Source organism: Alosa sapidissima, chromosome 15 (assembly GCF_018492685.1).
Source record: "Alosa sapidissima isolate fAloSap1 chromosome 15, fAloSap1.pri, whole genome shotgun sequence".
Lineage (NCBI taxonomy): Eukaryota > Metazoa > Chordata > Actinopteri > Clupeiformes > Clupeidae > Alosa > Alosa sapidissima.
The window spans coordinates 9,327,996-9,346,327 of record NC_055971.1 but is presented as its reverse complement, the minus strand read 5'-3'; the positions used below and the strand labels follow the sequence as shown (position 1 = coordinate 9,346,327).

Below are 18,332 nucleotides of genomic sequence, written 5' to 3'. Positions count from 1 at the left end.
AGGTTCCCAGAGATCCCGATGCACCTGTAAAACCAAAGTAAGCTGCAAAAATGTTTTGGAGTTAAATGTTTTTCTTGAGAACCAGTGAAGATGAATCTATTATGATCTGTGCAATGTTGAAATCAGTGACCTGACAAGCCATTCACACAGATTTACAATGTAAATGATATTATGTATGTACACATATTTTTTATAATTTTGAGTCAGCTTCATACTCTCATATCAAAGGTTATGACAATGTATCAGTCCTGCAGTCCTTATTGTCATCACTGATGTTCAGGCAAAATGTATCCCAGTAATATGTGCCAAAAAGATGGTCACAACAACTGTCCCTACAATCCAATTGGTTTGAAAACAAAGACATGTTTTATTTCAGCTTCTCTCTTTGCTTAAATCCAAGTGCTCAGAGATTAAAGGTGTTCAAGAATGTACTAAAAATGTACAAAAAAAAGTCAGCTCAGTAAATTGGGTAGACACAATAAAATGGTTTCACTGAGTCACCTACTTGCAATGTTACTGTAATGCTATGAAAACAAATGTGTTTTCTTACTTCTTATAATATATATGTAATAATTAACCATTTCATGGAAATATCTGTCAATAAAGTATTCAAAATCACGAGTAGGCTTCACATTTGAAGAGTACTATAATAGCAGTTTTGCAAACATGCTTTCAAAAGTGCATCAGAAATGACACATGAGGACATCACATCACATCACACCATGCGAGAATTTGCCCATTGAGCACATAAAACTGCTAAGATTAGCTGGCCAAATAGGCTACCATAAATTAACTGAAGTGTGATTGGGAAACCTCCCCATTTCCAACATAATTAACATTCCACATAAACAGACCTGGGACTATAGACCTATTTTCCGCACTTACGTTTAGTGAACGTAGGCTATATGTTAGCGCTCAGCAAATAATGTGGTCACACTACCCATCCAGCTATGCATTCATGTTGTAAAGTTCAGTCGTAAAACTAGTCTATTTATTCTAACATAGTTCAGTCGTGTGTATATTATTCAGGACAAAACATGGGCAAACCCCTTCATGTTACATTAAGTCTAATCAATCTACATGTTACGTTACAATCGCAGATGAGGAATAGCCTATAACGTTTCTAACGTTTTTGGGTTTAGCCTACTCACGTTACTAGAAATATGGCTTTCATGGAGCACACTTCACTTATTGCACAGAATATATTTGGGTGAGTGGCCAGACTTGTAGCCTATGGTTTCGCCTGTAATTATTCTCATTAAAAACTAGCGACTGTGTTTACAAGCAGTTTCCACGTTCAAGCTATCGGCTTGGATGCAGTTTGGATGGAATTAGTGGTGCTACCAAAGACCCCTGATCGAAACCACTCGGCTTCACTCTGGTGCTACTATGTAGCCTACATCTCTTTATTGACGTGCCGCCCGCGAGACTTGGGAGACGCCATTGTACTTTGATAGGGACTGTTGCTGGGATGATGCGATGCAGCAGCAAGCAATTTCGATTCCGACTTTTTCTTCGGCCTCTTATCGTTCGTTCTATCATTGTAAAATTGCTACAGTTTATCCCAGTTTGGCTAAATACCTACATAGTCTCTTTCCCTTTCGAAAAGCCCCTATGAGGGCGGAAAAACGGTAACTTGAGGTCAACACTTGATAATTAGTTCGTCTCCATTTGCAATGCTCTCCATGAGCATGCGCAGCGCAGGCGCCAGTACTACAAAAAAATACAAAATACCCTACATAACATTCTCTACGAACTTTTTGTATGAGTATTTAATGTGTAACAATTTAAGCAGAATTATTTTCGTTATTTTTTTCCTTTAATTCAAACACTGAGCCCGACCAGCCCGACTTTCACAACCCAATGCGCATGCTCACACGTCAGTTCGTTCGCGTTTGCGCCAACTCAATTGAGAGAATGTTAGCTTAGCTGTGCTAGCAAGCAATGATGGTTGCCTTTTCATAACAATACTTCAGATATTGCAGTGTGCGGCGAATAACATGTTTGCGCTTTTTAACAGTCGGTTAAACTAAGGGAACATTTTTTCTGCATATTATTGGAATCTGCTTATTGACAACAATGGAAGCAAGCTGTTTTGTTCATTTTACTAGCATCCTTACCAGCAGCTTTTGCAGGAGCAGAGAGAAGAATCACATAGGCTAGGCCGCATAAACAATAACTATTTCGAACGTGGTAAGCCTATTCAAAGCTCGGGGTGAAAGGAAAACCTACAATTTATGCACTTTTGATGATCCTTTGACATTATGGTTCGCTGTGTTTCGTAGCTCTGTTACCCTAACAGCAAGTACCCTTAACGTTGTCTTTGCTTGTCGAAATGGGTCGCTAGCTAAATAGCTAGCTAGGCAGCGACACTAACCTTGGCTAGCACAGCCAGCATTACTCTCTTTTATTCTCTGCATTTATGAAAGCATCTTCAAGAAGCCTTGTCACATTTGTTTTTCAATCGACTGCCGATTAAAAGAGAGTGTCACACTCTCTTAGACCGTGAAACCTAAGGATTCTTACCAGCGGGAGCCTTGATTGTGCTAACGTTTGATGAATGTGGGACAAAATGGAGACCCCGAGGATTGTGTACGATTTGGATACGTCTGGGGGTCTAATGGAGGTGAGGCAAGATGTCATTCAAGTTATATTTTATTCTGATACAGTCACACTTGTAAACTGTCTCTATCCAGAAAGAGCTGGTCAAGTTGAAAGAGGTACTTGCAAAATAACCATCCAAATCAGTTGCTCGAAGTAGCTATGCTACCAATGAACTCAAAAGTACAGTGTAGTGCTAGGCAGTTTTACAATAATTAACTTTGCTGGCACTTCAGTTATTTATAGCCAGTGCACTGATGAGGTATGCCAAGGCCTAAGCACACCATGTACACGTTAATGTACATTATATACAGGTTAGTTGGGCGTATGAAAAGGTAATTCACAGCTATGTTAATCAACACTTAAACTGGCCACACTCGCGAAGACAGTTGTGAGAGTAGCTTGACTCCAAACTTGATATGTTGTAGCCCAAGCTGTATATGGATACAAACTGGGAATTAACCGCTGGTTGCAACGTTACATATGCACTAGCCAGCTGTATGATGGCTTGGTACAACATGTCTTTTGGATGTTTGTTTACACTGTTGGAAGCCAATCCGCAAACGGCATATACTTGCGTTTTAAGTAAACCTGTGAGCTGTTTAATGTATCCACTTTCAGCAAATACAGACGCTGCTTGCACCACCAAAGTCTGAGGATGGAGAAAAGAAGCGAAAACCGGAAAGGGAACCCCGGAGAAGTGGGAGAGCCAATAACCACGATACCTGTGATAGTTGCCGCGAGGGAGGCGATCTTCTGTGTTGTGATCATTGTCCCGCCGCCTTTCATTTGCAGTGCTGGTAAGCTGATACTTTGAATTCTTTATTGTCTGTAAGCGTCTGCGTGGACTTTTCAAGCTTTCCCTTACCTCAAAGCAAATGTTTCCCATAACAGTCAGCAAATGAGATGGCCAGTCAAGTGATGTTTGGACCGCGTGAGAGGTAGTCACTCCACCTCATTTGCACAATGAGCATAGTAAATGATAATTTTTACAAAGAAACACATTTTACTGGAGATGCAGTCAGCATCATCGACACCTTTTGTGCTTGGGGAGCTGCAGTCGGGCCCCAGGCATTTGCACCCTACAGACTTCACAGTTAATTCAGTGAGCCAGCAGGGCACAGTATCTGTTTGAAGCTGTTCATGTTCCATTATCTCGTTGCTAGATTTACCGTATGTGTACTGTGCAGCACCTAAGGCTGATGGTAAAGAGCAAGTTAAACTCGGAGTCAGCCTTGCACTTTGTCAGTGTGCTTCTGTTTACACGGTATAGTGACCTTTCAAATTTTCTTTTTTTTTTTACCTTGGCACCATTCATCTGTCAACCTGAGCTGTCTAATACACTTCATGTCACATTATGATGGTAATCGAGGCTATCGTTGTTAAGGCTTTCTCATCACCTAACAGCAAAGCTAGTCTGTGTGCTAAAACCTCAGAATAATAATTGTATGCTAATGTTGATGTTCATGTTAATGATCCAATGATCACAAACAAAACCATTATATAGATCACAGTTTGCAGTTCAGGCTAAAGTAATCAATGTAACCTGTACAAAAGCAGCTGTTTGGTGTATTAGCATAGCCATTTACTTTTGATTTCTTAGAAGGTATCACATACTTGAGAAGAGTCTACACTCATTATAGCCTCCCCTTATCAGCTTTTGACGTTGTCTATGGACCATACTGATGGGTCATTAAAACTTTATTATGGAAATACTCTTGGTTCAGCATGGGCCTAAAAGCCCAATTACACTCCCTTTGTTGTCATGCTCCTGTCACTGGATATCCTGTGGCTATGTGTAATGCTTTCCACTAGAGGGAGACAAGACAGCATAGTTGCAGCATCGTTGGTTCTTTGTTATTATTTTTATTCAGGTGTTTTTTCCAACAGAAATGCAATTTGACAGACTGTTTTTCTAATTTTGCATACAGATGTCAGACTTCTGAGCATGCAAGGAGACATAAATGTTATTCAAGCAATCTATTAATGCTGATCCAGGACACATTTCAAAATACTTGAACACTTCAAACATGTATAGATGTATGTGTTGTCATAGTCAGCGTCACACAGGGGTTGGTGGCAAAAGATTGTTGGCTCTCGTTTAGTTGAATGGGAAATGCTAAACTTTCTCATTGTTCTTAAATAACTATGGTGTTTCCTATCATTGGGGTATAATGTTTTTACACAGTAGTGTATGTACCACAGAATACGTTCTTATCAACATCATCAAAATTCACTTTGGGTATTTATTTGATAACGGTAAAGGCGGCTGCATGTAACGTTATGTTATCAGCCCCTACAATTCTTAACTGACTCCATGACTTCCTTGGCTATACCATCGAGAAATCAACTTATTGGCAGTCTCTAGCTTTAGATAAAATATGGCACTTGTGAGAGTGGCTTTAGTAACGCATATTCAGCAGAGTGCCGCAAGTAGTCACTGCTGTGGGGATATCCTTTACCAACAAATGCCACAATCAGAAATGCCAAATTGCTTCTATAAAACACTTTTACTACCAACTGAGTATTAAGACATCAAATAGTGTTTTCTGTCATTTATTTGGATTTTTGTTGGTTCATCCTCTTGGGATATTGCGACTCACGTAATGCTTCTCGTCCAGTCAGATATTGATCAATAGTTTGTCCTGACCAATCAGATATTGATCAATAGTTTGTCCTGACCTAACAGTTGTGTAAAGGGAGTTTTTACCATAGTATACTGTGATGCCTTTTGCATTACTCAATGTTCCAATTTCCTTGCCTGAATATCTAAAAATCCTGATTTAAAGGGTAGTTGCTGTATTGTACCTCTGAAGTGTTCCACATTTGGCTGTGTTGTGAAAGTAATGTATCTGATATTTGTGTTTTACGTTGGGAACAGCAATCCCCCACTGAGTGAAGAAATGCTTCCTCCAGGAGACTGGATGTGTCATCGCTGTAATGTTCACAAGAAGGTGAGAAGGATTTCTAGAATTTTTTTTATTTTACTGACTTTTGTTTGCCACAATGTACTTTAGTGTATCATATTACCATCTCTTCTGAACAGTGAGTATAGTCCTGGCCACAACAGAACATTGTTTGGCACCTAAGTAAATAGTTTGTGCCGTTTATTTTGGAGTTACCATACCAATGTAAATTCATCCTAGTTAACCATTGTGTCTTTGATTTGTGAAACAGATCTGTGTAGATTTTGAACATTTCCACCATTGTGGAGTCTTGTTTCTAGTCAGTGCATATTGTCTGGGAACGTAGCCCTTATTGTGTGGCTAAATAGTCTGCCAACTGAGCTTGTTTGTTATCTGACTTTTGTTTGTTTGTTTGTTTGTTTGTTTGTTTGTTTGTTTGTGTGTGTGTGTGTTGTGTAGAAGCGTGAGCAGAAGGCCGAGCAGATGAACGGCCTGCTGGAGTGTCCGCTCTCCAAGCGCTCATCGTCCCCGGCAGCCGAGCTGGACTTGAGTGCGGGCGCCGGGACGGGCCCTGCGCTGCGTCTGGACGGTCTGCCCCCCGTGCCGGGCGGTGGCGGCGGGAGCCTGCGGGTGGCGGTGGCGCAGGTCCGTCTCCTGGAGCGCCGGGTCAGCAGTCGGCCCAGCAGCCGACCTGGCACCCCGACCTCCAACGCCTCCACGGACACCCCCACGCCGTCGGAGCCCAACGACGCCGACGAGGAGATGCTGGACCCTGAGGAAGATGCGCCGGGCTCGGAGACGGACGGGGCCACGGGGGGACCCCGTCTGAAGCGTCCCTTCGAGCTGCTCATCGCTGCCGCCATGGAGCAGAACCCCACGCAGTTCCAGCTGCCCAACGAGCTCACTTGCACGACTGCGCTGCCAGGTCAGCAGAGTGGTATCACTTAACACTCTCAACCCATTGCCAAGAGCCCATTGTAGTTCATAGAAGCAGCCATCTGTCCTCACTTTACCACATTGGAAGCAGCAGTGCAGTGTACAAGCTGCAAGCATTCCTTTAGCATAAATGCCCCTGATGTATGTTCTCACTGTAATCTAATGTTGAATGAATCTGATTAATGACACAATGTCCGTGGTCTTCCAGGAAGCAGCAAGCGAAGACGGAAAGAAGAAATGACCGGAAAGAATGTAAAGAGGCAGCAGCACGAGCTGGACCCCAGTGGGCTGGTCCCACTGCCAGTCAGGCTGTGCTACTCCTGTAGCAGGTAGGACATCTTGAACACTATGAACAAAAGAAAGTGTTCAATTCAGTATTTGCTATTCATAAAGTTACTTGACAGGTCCAACAACCTGGTCATCTTAGACACCTGCATTTTCATACATTTACATAGTTTTGCATGTTCCGTATTTGTTCATCACAATCTGATTAACCCTTAAATATATGCATTATTTGATTTTAATGAGTAAGATGCAATGCATCACTGATGTGTATGTGTATTTATTTACTTATTTACTTACTTATTTTATTATTCTTTAGCTAATGCACTATGTACAGCACTTTGGTCAGTGCGAGCTGTGGTTAAATGTGCTCTAAAAATAAATTTTACTTACTTGCATACCAGACGTTATAGCATAGATCCAGCAGAGATTTCCTGATGGAGACTACCTATCCTGTTAGAAAACTCATGGGAAGGGTTGATTAGTTCAGTAAATTAGCCCAGCCAGTGTGGAGTAAAGTCATTTTGCAATTGCAAATGTCATTTGTTTGTATTAGTAGTGTGAAAGGTCATAGAAATGGCATTTCTCTTAAAAAGTCAGAGAAAGGTTTTGTAATGTTGCTCATGAAACTGGGTGGGAACCAAAAAACAGCTTCTGGTGGAAAAGTCCAGACCCTACTGTCGTTATACTTTTTCACCCTGAGATTGGACTCTCCCTTTTCGGGCAATCTCTGGATCCAGTAGTCAACATGTTTTTGAAACTGCTAGTCTTCCTCTGCTGTTCTCAGGAGCTGCAGAGTTGCTCCGCTGGTCCAGTGCGATTACTGCCCCCTGCTGTTCCACATGGACTGTCTGGACCCGCCTCTCACTGCCATGCCCACTGGGAGATGGATGTGTCCAAACCACATTGAGCATGTGGTGGTGAGTCTCTACCAAAATCAGCATTTGAAATGCTCAGCACCCTGAAGTATAGAAGGGAAATTTTCCCAAATTAAACAGTATTTTAAACAGACTGCACATTTTAATTTGGAGCAGAAAACAATATAGAATCTCTTGTAACAAAGGAACTTTACCAGCACATTTCCATTTGTTACGTATTACTAGTGAATACATTGTGAATTATGATCCCCGGATAGTAATTTGTGTGTTGAATATGAGAGGCGGCTTTGTGTTGTGAACTAACATCCTTTTCTTGCTCAGCTGAACCAGAGGAGTACAACCTACAGCAATCGGTGCCAGCTCTTTGACCGGTTCCAGGACCGCATTTCCCAGAATGCTGTCAAGGTTGACTTCCTGCGGCTGGCCCACAGACAAAACCTGCCCCACCGAAAGGGCCCTCATCACAGCAAGTTGGCACTTAAGGTACAATTACCATTGCTGGCATGGTCCTCCATGCTCATAAGCAGAATAAGGAACTATATCCTTCTTAGTTGCACAAATTAAGTATAGAGCATGAAACTTAATTTAACTAAATCTTTTTCAGGTCCCGGACTCCATTAAGAGTCAGTACCAGTGCCCCCCTCCCCTTCCAGAACCTTCTGGAGTCCGACAAGGGGAGTTGATCTGTCACGGCGTTCCTGAAAAGGAGCATCAGGCACCCCTTCAGTATTCTGCCAACGAGGCCGAGCAACAAGAGGTGAGCACACCTGACATCCAGCCAGCACCTGCCGTTATCACAGTGGCTATACCAGTGGCTATACCAGTGACTTTGTATTCCCTCGTATGTCTATTCTATGTAGATGAGCATTTTATTTAGTTCTGTGTCATTCTAACTATTGTCCTTTTGTGCTGCAGTGGCTTCGTGGTGTCATTGCACTTCAGTGCAGTGTCATGAGACATTTATCTGCCAAGCAGATGCCATCCTCAAAACGGGACTCCAAGCAGAGCCATCAGGCCGATGTCAAGCCTTGTGTGGAGGCCAACGAGCTCAGCTCCCCGAGCCCCACACACAGGACCCATTCACCCAGCCCTTTGTCCAAGCCCTGCAGTGCTCGCGTTGGCCCCCAGGGGGCTCCAGTCGTCCACAAGCCCCAGGCCCCTTCGGAACAACTGGACCGGTGCAGTGACTCGAGCGAGAAGCCCTGCCAGGACTGCAGGCCCCTCAACGGCCTGCTGGAGGGACGGCTGAAGGCCAATGGCCCCGTGGTGCATGAGGTGACGGAGCAGGGTGACCACAAGCCCACCAGGCTGCCGAGTCCGTCGGTGCTGGAGCCATCGCTCCCCAACCATGTGAAGACGGATGGAGTGAAGACTGAGAAGAGCGGCCCTCCCTTAAGCGTCTGCGCTCAGAGAGAGAGCCCCCGTCTGGTGTCACCGGCATCATCGGGTGCCAGCTCGGTCTTGGCTGGCGAGGTGGCTAGTATGGGTGGTGCCAAGGTTTCGTCCTCTGTGGTGGACACGCATACCTTCACCCTGCCCAGACCCATCCAGGATAAGCCCACGGACAGGCTGGCATCCCCTCTACCTCCCTCAGGTATGGCACCTCTTTCCACAAACCAGCCAGGGCAGAGCAGAGGTTTTATGGCTAGTTGGAGGCTTAGTCACTGTTTTCAAATAATTTCAAACATGCTCTCCAGACATATTTTTTATCTCTCTCAAAACCAAGTTGCTTTTTCAGTGGACTGAAACAACAAGGTACATAATGTTATTTAGCAGTCTTACATAAATCAGTCGGAAATGTAGATTGCCGATTGATTGACCTCCATTGAGAGACTGCTATCAATGCATTGAGCTAAAAGCTTAGTCATGTTATTTAGACTGCAGTGTTTTTCCATTTCTCAATGTCATGTTTTTTGCACTTAGGGGGGAAGGTGTCTCCCGGTAGCATGTCCATGTCTCCAGCAATAGCAGCTCTGTCCGGCTGCTTGAAAGGAGTAGTTGAAGGAAAACCAGGTGAGGCTCATTCAACTCAGTGCTACTCTTTATGAACAGACAAAAAAGCTAAAACCAGGATGCACCCAAGGTGTTTTTCACAATTCCCACTAGTGTGCACTCAATGCTATCGCGTAAGTGTACCTGTATTTTGGTGCTTATTGTAAATGCTGTTTTGTGGACAGACATTGAGCTGAGCAAGCTGGATGAAGACATGGTTCGAATGCTGGCTTGGCAGAGGATCCAGCAGCTCTTCCCCAAGAAGGTCTCCCAGCTCCCCAAACCCTGTGGGGTGCCCTCTCCCATTTCTGCCTCTCCATCTCCTCCTACCCCCACCCCGCCCTCTGAAGGTAAGACTACAGTAGCCCTTGTTCTCTTGTCCTCGTTCTTTAGCCTGACTGGACAAACTCTGTTTAATGTTGCAAGTGTTCATTCTAAGATGGCCATTTGAAGTGAGGGTACGGAATGACCCAAATACAATTGTTTTATATTTGTGTATGTATGCGATGAAATTTTATTATTATTATGTAACGTGTACTATCTATGCTATAATTACAGCACAAAAGAAGGAGGTTCAGGCGCGGGCTGCGTTTTATCCTGTGCTGGGCAAAGGGGAAGCTGTAAGCATGCGTTACAGGACCCTGTACATAGGAACCGGTAAGACTTGACTGGCGAAAAATGAATAAACATTCAGGCACTTGGTTTTGTGTACATACATGGGTGGCTAACACTGTCCACTTGACGTCTATTCTCCAGGTGCTGAAATGGACGTGTGCCTTACCAAATATGGTCATTGCAATTATGTTTCAGGAAAACATGCCTGTATTTTCTATGATGAGGTAAGCAACACCCAGCCACATGCATACTGAAAGTGCTTATAAAGTATAGCAAATCACATACCATAGACAAAATAGTTAGATTGGGCTTCCTCTAATAAGCTTAGCTTATTGGAATTACACTATCAAGTCTACATCCTGTCACTCTTTTGGTTCCTCAGAACACGAAGCATTATGAGCTGCTGAACTACAGTGAGCACGGGACCACCGTGGACAACGTCCTCTACTCTTGTGACTTCTCAGAGAAGGTGGCTCCCACCCCACCGAGCAGTCTGGTCTCCAAAGTGCAGAGCATCACCCGTGAGTATCCCCCATGCTCTGGAATAGAATGGCTGTTCGACTAAGAGACTCTCAAGCTTAGTTGATGCATGGTTTATACATCTGTAGGGCACATTTATACATGTATCAGTTTCAGTTGTTGGGGGACCCTTGAGTTTTCATGTAATTCTGTATTAAATTCCTGATTTAATGGGGGTTCAACCCATTAGGAGTTCCATCTTTAAGGAGCTTTTGGAATGCTGTGTCATGATACAGTCTAATATTAAAATGGATATTTTTCCCACCATCAGCTGCGTGATCACTTATTCACTGCGTTCCCACAGGTCGCTGTAAGAAGAGGAAATCTGAGGCGGAGGACGCAGTGGAGGGCTTTCTGCCAGCAGGTGGCGTGATGAGTAGCCAATGCCAGGCGGAGTCCTCCAGGCACCAGTGCAACTGCAAGGCCAGCAGCTCGAGCCTGATCGGGGGCAGTGGAGCCGGTTGGGAGGGCACGGCGCTCCTGCACCACGGCAGCTGCGTCAAGCTGGGCTGCCTGCAGTTCATCTTCAGCATCGCCGAGTTCGCCGCCAAGCAGCCCAAGGAGGAGGTGGTGGTGGTGGAGGAGGTGGTGATGGAGGTGCAAGAGGACATGGCCTGCCCCGTCCAGGAGTCCCAAGAGCTGGCAGGCGCCCGTGCTCTCTCGTCACAGCAAGTGCCCGTGCTGCACTCAAACTCGGTGCCCTAGCTCCCGGCTGCCACAACCATGCCCCAAGGGAAGCTCATGAAGCCTATTTGCATAGGGAAAAAAACGAAGCAACTTTCATTTTGTGACATTCATACATTCATCTGAATTCAAGGTATTTTGAGGTCTCATGAGCCATTTAATTTTGCACATTGTTTTATTTTTTAGTTTTGTTTCTTTTTTGTTTAATGGAATTCAAATAATGCAAAGGCCGTTTCTACAACTATTTCTTGAAAAGGTGCTATCTTCCGCTATTTGGGAGTTTGTCACCTGATCTTCATACACAGAGTATCATATTGTCCTCTTTGTGCCAGTATAGGATGTTTTGATATGTGTTCTCTTTCAATCAGCTCATTTAATCCCATTCTATTTTATGATGGTAAAATATATTCATACCTTCTTTTGCTACTTTTGCACTGCAGGTAGCTGTTATCATCTTGCACACACATGCACACAAGTGTATGTTTGATAACTGTATGTGATGGACATACAAGGCATTTCAGTTTTCCGTGATTGAGGCATAGGACACCTTGTACATATACGTTGTTGTATAGTTTCAATTTGACAAGACTTCCTGAGTTTTACGTTCTCTTTGTGTATAAAACTTTGTGGTAAAACCTGTCTTTATGTCCTGTCCCATCTGTAATAGCTTGTGTAAATAGACACATCGTTTTAGATCTCGTTTTAAAATTCTTGCATTTCTGTACATGGAAAAAAAGGTTTTTGCCTGTATTATAACAGTGTAAATACATAAAGATTTTTAAGTACAAAGCAAGAAATTGTCTGCTTGTGTTAAAGGTTGTGTGGCTGTAAGCATGTTTGTTGTGTCTGAAAGAAGTACATACCTTGGACATTGTGTAAGTATGAAGAAAGGTTAGCAAAACATGCAACAGAACATGAGCCATACCAAACCACTTAACCCAAACCCAAGATAATTGTACTTCATATTGTATATATAATGACATATATGGTGTATGATATGCAATCTGTAAAATAGTGTACAATAGGTATCACATTGCACTCTGGTCTACAGTACATAGCAAAGGTTTATCATTTCTCTAGGAAATCCACTGGCAGAAGAAGGGCAGGTGACCGCAAACAGGAACCCTGTGACACCCTGTCGAAAAGGGTTAGTTCTCATTTAGTTGCTTTTTTATAACTTTTCTGGGGCCAGTAGGGTGTGTTTCCTTTTTAAAAGTGTCCTGTTTTATCTGTCTATTTTTAGAATACATCAGTATCATTTTCAGTATGTATTATATAATGGAATCAGTAGTGTATAATCTACACTGCGTTCCTTTCCATGCACTGATGTGATTCCAATTGCCTGCCTATTCTGACTTCACTAATCTGACATTAATGGTATATAATATAATGTGTCCAAACATCTGCAATTATTGGCAATACTGTGTTTCACAAGGTGACCTTTGTCACAATCTGAATCAACGATTAGCAACTCACTCACACAGAAATGTAGGTTGGCCATCCCCCAGTCTGACTGGCCTAGCATTTGAGGGCTCATCATTGGGTTTCTAATACAGCTGACCTCATTTATGTAACTTTTAGAAGGGTGGGCATTAATGGGGGCCAGTTCATGAAAAGCATCACAACTGAGGGGCCGGAGAAATGCGGCTTGAAGTATGAGTAATCACATTACAGCTGTAGATACAATGAAGTACAGCAGCAGCAATATGGGTGTTCAAATGTTGTATTTTGTACATGCATAACAACATCTTTAACTGTTTTTTGATGGCTAATATGGAATGAAATACGTGATAAGATAACAGTAATGGAATCTGTGCTTTGCACAGTAACTGCTAGGTTCAAGATTTCCAGTGAGTACAAACAGGATTCAAACACTGTTCAGGTGAATTAAATGTGTAATCAGTCGCATATGTAGCTCTTCTGACGTATAGGCCTACTTGTTGCATTTGACGTTCCCATCATTTAAATGAGATGACCGTGACCTCTAGATTTTTTTTTGCAGTGGGGGCAGGCACCGGCGGTGTCTCCCCCGGGGTTTTTTTTCTGGTTGCTAATCACACTATTTTAACATGTTTTGAGAGGGATAGGCCCATCTTTTTTCTGACGCACGTCACGTTACCCCATGCATTAGCCTATACCAAATGTCACTGCTTGAATAAATGAAAAACATAGCCTGCATAGTTCACATTGACAATGAAAACGTTTAGCCTAGGTTTCTGACAGAAATTACGTTTTGTGCCAACATATTGTAGAAACACAACCACTTTATTTGGTGAATCATCTCCTTCACTTTCTTTGGTTATTATATAGTCTACGATTCACTTTAACCACAAAACGTTTTGCCGTCGCCAAACGCAATTTACTTCGTTAGGCTATCGGTAATACTTTTTGCTTCGAATCGCAAGAGTGCGCATTTAATGTGACATGCCACATGATTTCCAAGAGGCCTTTAGACAGGCTCATTTCTGACTTCACTAGACTATTATTGCATGTTGTAAGACGTGAAGAAGGACAACGGCAATAGCCTAGGCTACGCACAAATTCAGCATTCACTAAATGGACACAGAGAGACTGCAAGTTTTTCTTTCGCTATCGTTTCGAAAAAAATAGCCAGGCTACTAGAAATACTTTGAAATTCCCTTTGAGTCGGATCTGCTCCAACTTTCCACCAAGTTTTGCAGAAATTGTGCCCGTGTTTTTTTTTTTTTTTTTTTTTGCGATATTGTTGACAAACTATTTGTGTGGTGCAACCTGTTAAATATTAATAGTTCATAAACTCCAACGTAGTGCCAATTTAGGTTGAAACTAAACTAAGAACTTACGTTCAACTTACGTACAAATGTAATGGATTGTAATGTAGTCTAACTTGTGCAATGGGCTAAGGTGCAGTGGCTGCAGGATTAAAGCGAGCGAGAGATGCAAGAGTGGAGAATACAGCTCATGCGCTTGCTAGAGCTTACATTTTTTTTAAAGGGGCAGTACAAATGACCCCGCGGGCCGCCCCTCTAAACCAACTTTCCGAGAAGCACGGTATGATGCCACCCAATGTGAATTACCTCAAGAAAGTGAGTGTAGTTACAATTTGTGTCATAGCGACATCTTGTGGACATCAACACAGAATCCCGGAAGTGTTTGAGGTCGGCGGGGCATGCAATTTTCAAAACATAGGAGCTCTGCCTAGATCTGAGGCGTCTTAATCGCCTACGCCAATATTTCGCAAGTGTGACTACAACCTACAACTTTTACATTATGTCCGTCTTCTTAACTGTTTTGTCAGGTGGGATCGTGTTGTATTTGTTGCTGTACTACACATTGTTTAAGGGTTCCCGCTGCAGAAGCAGTGCTATGTTGAAAGGGAAAACTGTTATTGTGACAGGTAAGATTGCTAAATTGGTCGCTAATACATACCGCTAACGTTAAAAGCTACCTGAAGTTTCGATGCTTGACCACCTTTTTTAATATGAAGTTTCTGATGATGTTAACATTTAGCACCCCCCCCCCCCTCCCCATTCGCGTTAATAGCATGTATGTATGAACAAGCATGAGTAAAATGCTGAAGTGTGAAAACAACTTAAAACACTTGTTATTCAGGCAGCAATACAGGTATTGGGAAAAGCACAGCGATGGACCTAGCCAAGAGAGGTGCACGTGTCATTCTAGCCTGTCGCAACAAACAGAAAGCAGAAGCTGCTGTTTATGACATTAGGAGGGTAATACGTTTTTATCCTTTTTGGTTTTATTGTTATACATAAATACAGTCAAGGTGCTGCATAAGCACCTAGGTTGGTACAACGGCAAACTAACTCGCATCTTCTCGAATCCAGGAGAGTGGAAACAGTGAAGTGCTGTACATGCAGCTGGACTTGGCGAGTCTGAAGTCGGTGCGTTCCTTCGCCAAAACATTTTTGAAGACAGAGCCTCGACTCGACTTGCTCATCAACAACGCAGGTGTGAGGTTAGGGTAATCATGTTGTCGTTGGTGTTTGACTGTATCTTGAATGATTACCTGTTGCACTGAAGGGTAGCAACGTGCCATAAAACGTATTATAGTCAAAGAGGAGGCCGAAAGCAAGGCCCGCAAGACCTTAACCTTTACTGTCCTTTGCTGACCTTATGAAGCTGAGACATTGTTGGCACTGGATAACTTCAAATCGTAAGGTCAGAATTCCAGGGATTCACTATTCAGATGTTACCTGTTGCAAGGTGTGACAAAATAAATTCTTGGGGCAGGTGGGAAGACACATGTTAACCAAGCCTGAATTTGCACACAGCGACAGGCCTACCAAGGCCCCCCAAAAACCCAGCTGACTGCTCCAAAATTTGGCTTGGACCTCACACTGTTCACCTAGGAGGAACAACTGGTGTTTTTACAGAAAAGCCCATATCTAGGCCATCATCATTTGACAGATGACAGATGTCAGGTGTTTGACACATGAATCATGACACTGTACAAATTGTGGACTATGTGGATGTGTGTAGGATTCTGTGGGATTTCAGTTGTCTTGAATGCACCATTACATTACATGCCTTTCATTATTACAGTGGTAGACACGTGATATTACAACCACACAGCTGGCCAGTGGTGTTGCTAACTTTAGTGGATGTTTAGTCTGGGCGACACAGAGCAAACCTGTTTGGACACTGACATTTCGATGAGGGTAGTGTAAGACTATTTTGTGTCCAGGGTGGCGTGATTCCAGAATCCACCCCTGATGCTAACTTCCCCCTCAACCCTTCTGCACACAGGGCTCATGGGGACAGGTCAAACGGAGGACGGATTTGGGTTGGTCTTCGGGGTCAACCATCTAGGTCACTTCCTGTTGACCTGCCTGCTCCTGGAGCGGCTGAAGCAGAGCGGACAGAGTCGCGTGGTGAACGTGTCGGCGCTGCTCCACCGCCTGGGCACCATCGACTTCGCCACCCTGAGTGCCCATAAGGACCTGGTGACAGGGCAGTCCAGCTGGCACGGCTTCATGGCCTACTGCCACAGCAAGCTGTGCAACGTCCTCTTCACCCGTGAACTGGCCAACCGCTTGGAGGGCACCAATGTCACCTGCTACAGCCTTCACCCAGGTGAGTCAGTGTCATTGCCATTGAGCTAATTTCCAGTGACTTACTCAACACTCGGGGTGATGCACATTGAACTGATGTCTGTTGTTTTTGCTTTATTTCTTCTTAATAAATCAAACCCACTATATTGTGAAAAATAATAGCATGTTTTGCCTGTATAATATTTTGACCTTTTTTTTTCAAGCAGTTCAATCCTTAAAACATTCTTGGATCAGTGCAGTTTCATTCTTCAGTTGTCTCTCTGCCATCCAGGGGTAATCAACACAGAGTTCTCCCGCAACCTGAGCCTGTGGCAGCGGCTGCTCTTTCTGCCTTTCTCCCGGCTCTTCTTCCTGGACCCAGAGGCCGGTGCCCAGACCACCCTGCACTGCGCCCTCCAGGAAGGTATTGAGCCGTTCAGCGGACGCTACTTCTCCGCATGTGCCTTACAGGGAGTTAGCGCGAAGGCAAGAGATGACGGTCTGGCTAAGAAGCTGTGGGAAGTCAGTGAGAGGCTATGCGGTCTGTCCTGAGCTAGAGGTTAGGGAATGTTGCTCCTGAGCTAGAGGTTAGGGAATGTTGTTAGGGAATGTTGCTCCTGGAATATGTGCTGCACTTTTCTCTGGATTTCCAGTGTTACTTGCATGTAAGACATCAAAACTTTGTTTTTGTCTTTATACTTGCAACAAGCCTTATCAAACTGACATTGTTTGGAAAGTAACAACTGATCTATGCACAGATAGAGAGAGACAGATAGAGAATTTTACTGTGCTTTTCTATGACATTTTAAAAAAATATGTAATCTTGATTTTCCCTTGACTGATGCTTCATACTCTAATGCGTGAATATTAAAAATGCCAAATAGTGACACTTCACCTCAAATCAAAATACACTGTCAGTACTACATTCTGTACTTATCGAACTCTGCTCCCTTTTCTCTATGCAATTTTGTTTTTGTAAGCCATTAATAAATTACCATTTGATCATGTCACTGATTTGCTTTCAAACAGCGAAGCTTGCTTGCTTGCAAAGCCAGCATGCTTTTCAGATGTACCGGTAGTGCCCGGGTGTTCTTACGTGTCAAAAAAAAATCAATTAAGCATTTGTGTGCATTCTGCTGTGGAGATGCCTTTCGAATGACTAACGGCTGATGCATACTCGTGATGACTCAGCAGAACTCTGCAGGCAGCCAGCACTCTCAAAGTGCACTGATCTTGAAAGGCCAGTTGTGTTCAAAATTGATGTTATCATCAACACAATCGTTGCAGAATGCTGTTCCATCTGTAAATCTGCACTCCTCTCGTTCTGCTGCAGTTCTTTAGCAGCATATATGAATTGATAGAGCGGCAGCATCAGATAAGAGCAGTGTAATGTAGCTACTTTAGTGCCTCCCTCTGCCTTTGTACTCTTTTTTTTTAAATTATTATTGTATGCTCGGAAAGCAGATTAAAAAGCACAGCTTGTAAATTCTGCAGTGAAGTAAATCCTGAAATGGATATACTTTCAACACTAGAGGGCAGTAGCGTGCCACACAACATACTCTGGTCTTCTGCTCCAGCTTTTTTTCAAAGAGGAGACAGAAAACAAGGACCACAAGACCTTAACCTTTATTGACCTTATGAAGCTGTGCCTTCAACAAAAAAGAAACCTTGTTAGCACTGGATAACTTTAAACCGTAAGGTCAGCATTCCAGGGAGTCACTATTAAGATATTACAAAGTGTAATTGCAAAGCATATCCTTCTATTCCATCATGTTTTGCCTTTGTCTTTTGTTCCACTCCTGTCAATCGTAACAGCTACTGTGAGCAATGTGCTGGAGCACAAGTAATTGGTAACATTATGCTTTACATTGCTCTGCATGTATTACTCA

General features: G+C 43.3%; 2 protein-coding genes across 5 annotated transcripts; both read left to right on the top strand.

Annotated features, from left to right (window-relative positions):
- Positions 1-1,456: 1,456 nt before the first annotated feature.
- phf12b (PHD finger protein 12b) lies at positions 1,457-12,202 on the top strand. 2 transcript variants are annotated; one of them, XM_042062860.1, is made up of 16 exons: positions 1,457-2,193; positions 2,503-2,626; positions 3,223-3,401; positions 5,483-5,555; positions 5,967-6,432; positions 6,652-6,772; positions 7,513-7,645; positions 7,925-8,086; positions 8,208-8,360; positions 8,519-9,197; positions 9,527-9,616; positions 9,781-9,945; positions 10,154-10,252; positions 10,352-10,434; positions 10,593-10,731; positions 11,034-12,202. In XM_042062860.1, the coding sequence occupies exons 2-16, from the start codon at positions 2,561-2,563 to the stop codon at positions 11,432-11,434; spliced, it is 3,009 nt and encodes a 1,002-aa protein (XP_041918794.1). In that variant the 5' UTR covers positions 1,457-2,193; positions 2,503-2,560; the 3' UTR covers positions 11,435-12,202. The 2 variants fall into 2 exon arrangements, with proteins under 2 accessions (XP_041918794.1, XP_041918793.1); XM_042062859.1 differs by having other exon boundaries at positions 1,457-2,626.
- Positions 12,203-14,424: 2,222 nt separating this feature from the next.
- On the top strand, positions 14,425-17,448 carry LOC121683290 (dehydrogenase/reductase SDR family member 13-like). 3 transcript variants are annotated; one of them, XM_042062862.1, is made up of 6 exons: positions 14,425-14,478; positions 14,691-14,789; positions 15,005-15,123; positions 15,238-15,361; positions 16,160-16,486; positions 16,736-17,448. In XM_042062862.1, exons 2-6 carry the CDS (start codon positions 14,759-14,761, stop codon positions 16,993-16,995), a joined length of 861 nt encoding a protein of 286 aa, XP_041918796.1. In that variant the 5' UTR covers positions 14,425-14,478; positions 14,691-14,758; the 3' UTR covers positions 16,996-17,448. The 3 variants fall into 3 exon arrangements, with proteins under 3 accessions (XP_041918796.1, XP_041918797.1, XP_041918795.1); XM_042062863.1 differs by lacking the exon at positions 14,425-14,478 and adding an exon at positions 14,532-14,550; XM_042062861.1 differs by lacking the exon at positions 14,425-14,478 and having other exon boundaries at positions 14,557-14,789.
- Positions 17,449-18,332: the final 884 nt, after the last annotated feature.

Coding starts and splice junctions, on each gene's coding strand:
- phf12b (XM_042062860.1), top strand. CDS start 2,561: ATGTGGGACAAAATGGAGACCCCGAGGATTGTGTACGATTTGGATACG. Junction 2,627..3,222: donor CGTCTGGGGGTCTAATGGAG/GTGAGGCAAGAT, acceptor ATCCACTTTCAG/CAAATACAGACGCTGCTTGC. Junction 8,087..8,207: donor ACAGCAAGTTGGCACTTAAG/GTACAATTACCA, acceptor AATCTTTTTCAG/GTCCCGGACTCCATTAAGAG.
- LOC121683290 (XM_042062861.1), top strand. CDS start 14,663: ATGTCCGTCTTCTTAACTGTTTTGTCAGGTGGGATCGTGTTGTATTTG. Junction 14,790..15,004: donor GAAAACTGTTATTGTGACAG/GTAAGATTGCTA, acceptor CTTGTTATTCAG/GCAGCAATACAGGTATTGGG. Junction 15,362..16,159: donor CTTGCTCATCAACAACGCAG/GTGTGAGGTTAG, acceptor TTCTGCACACAG/GGCTCATGGGGACAGGTCAA.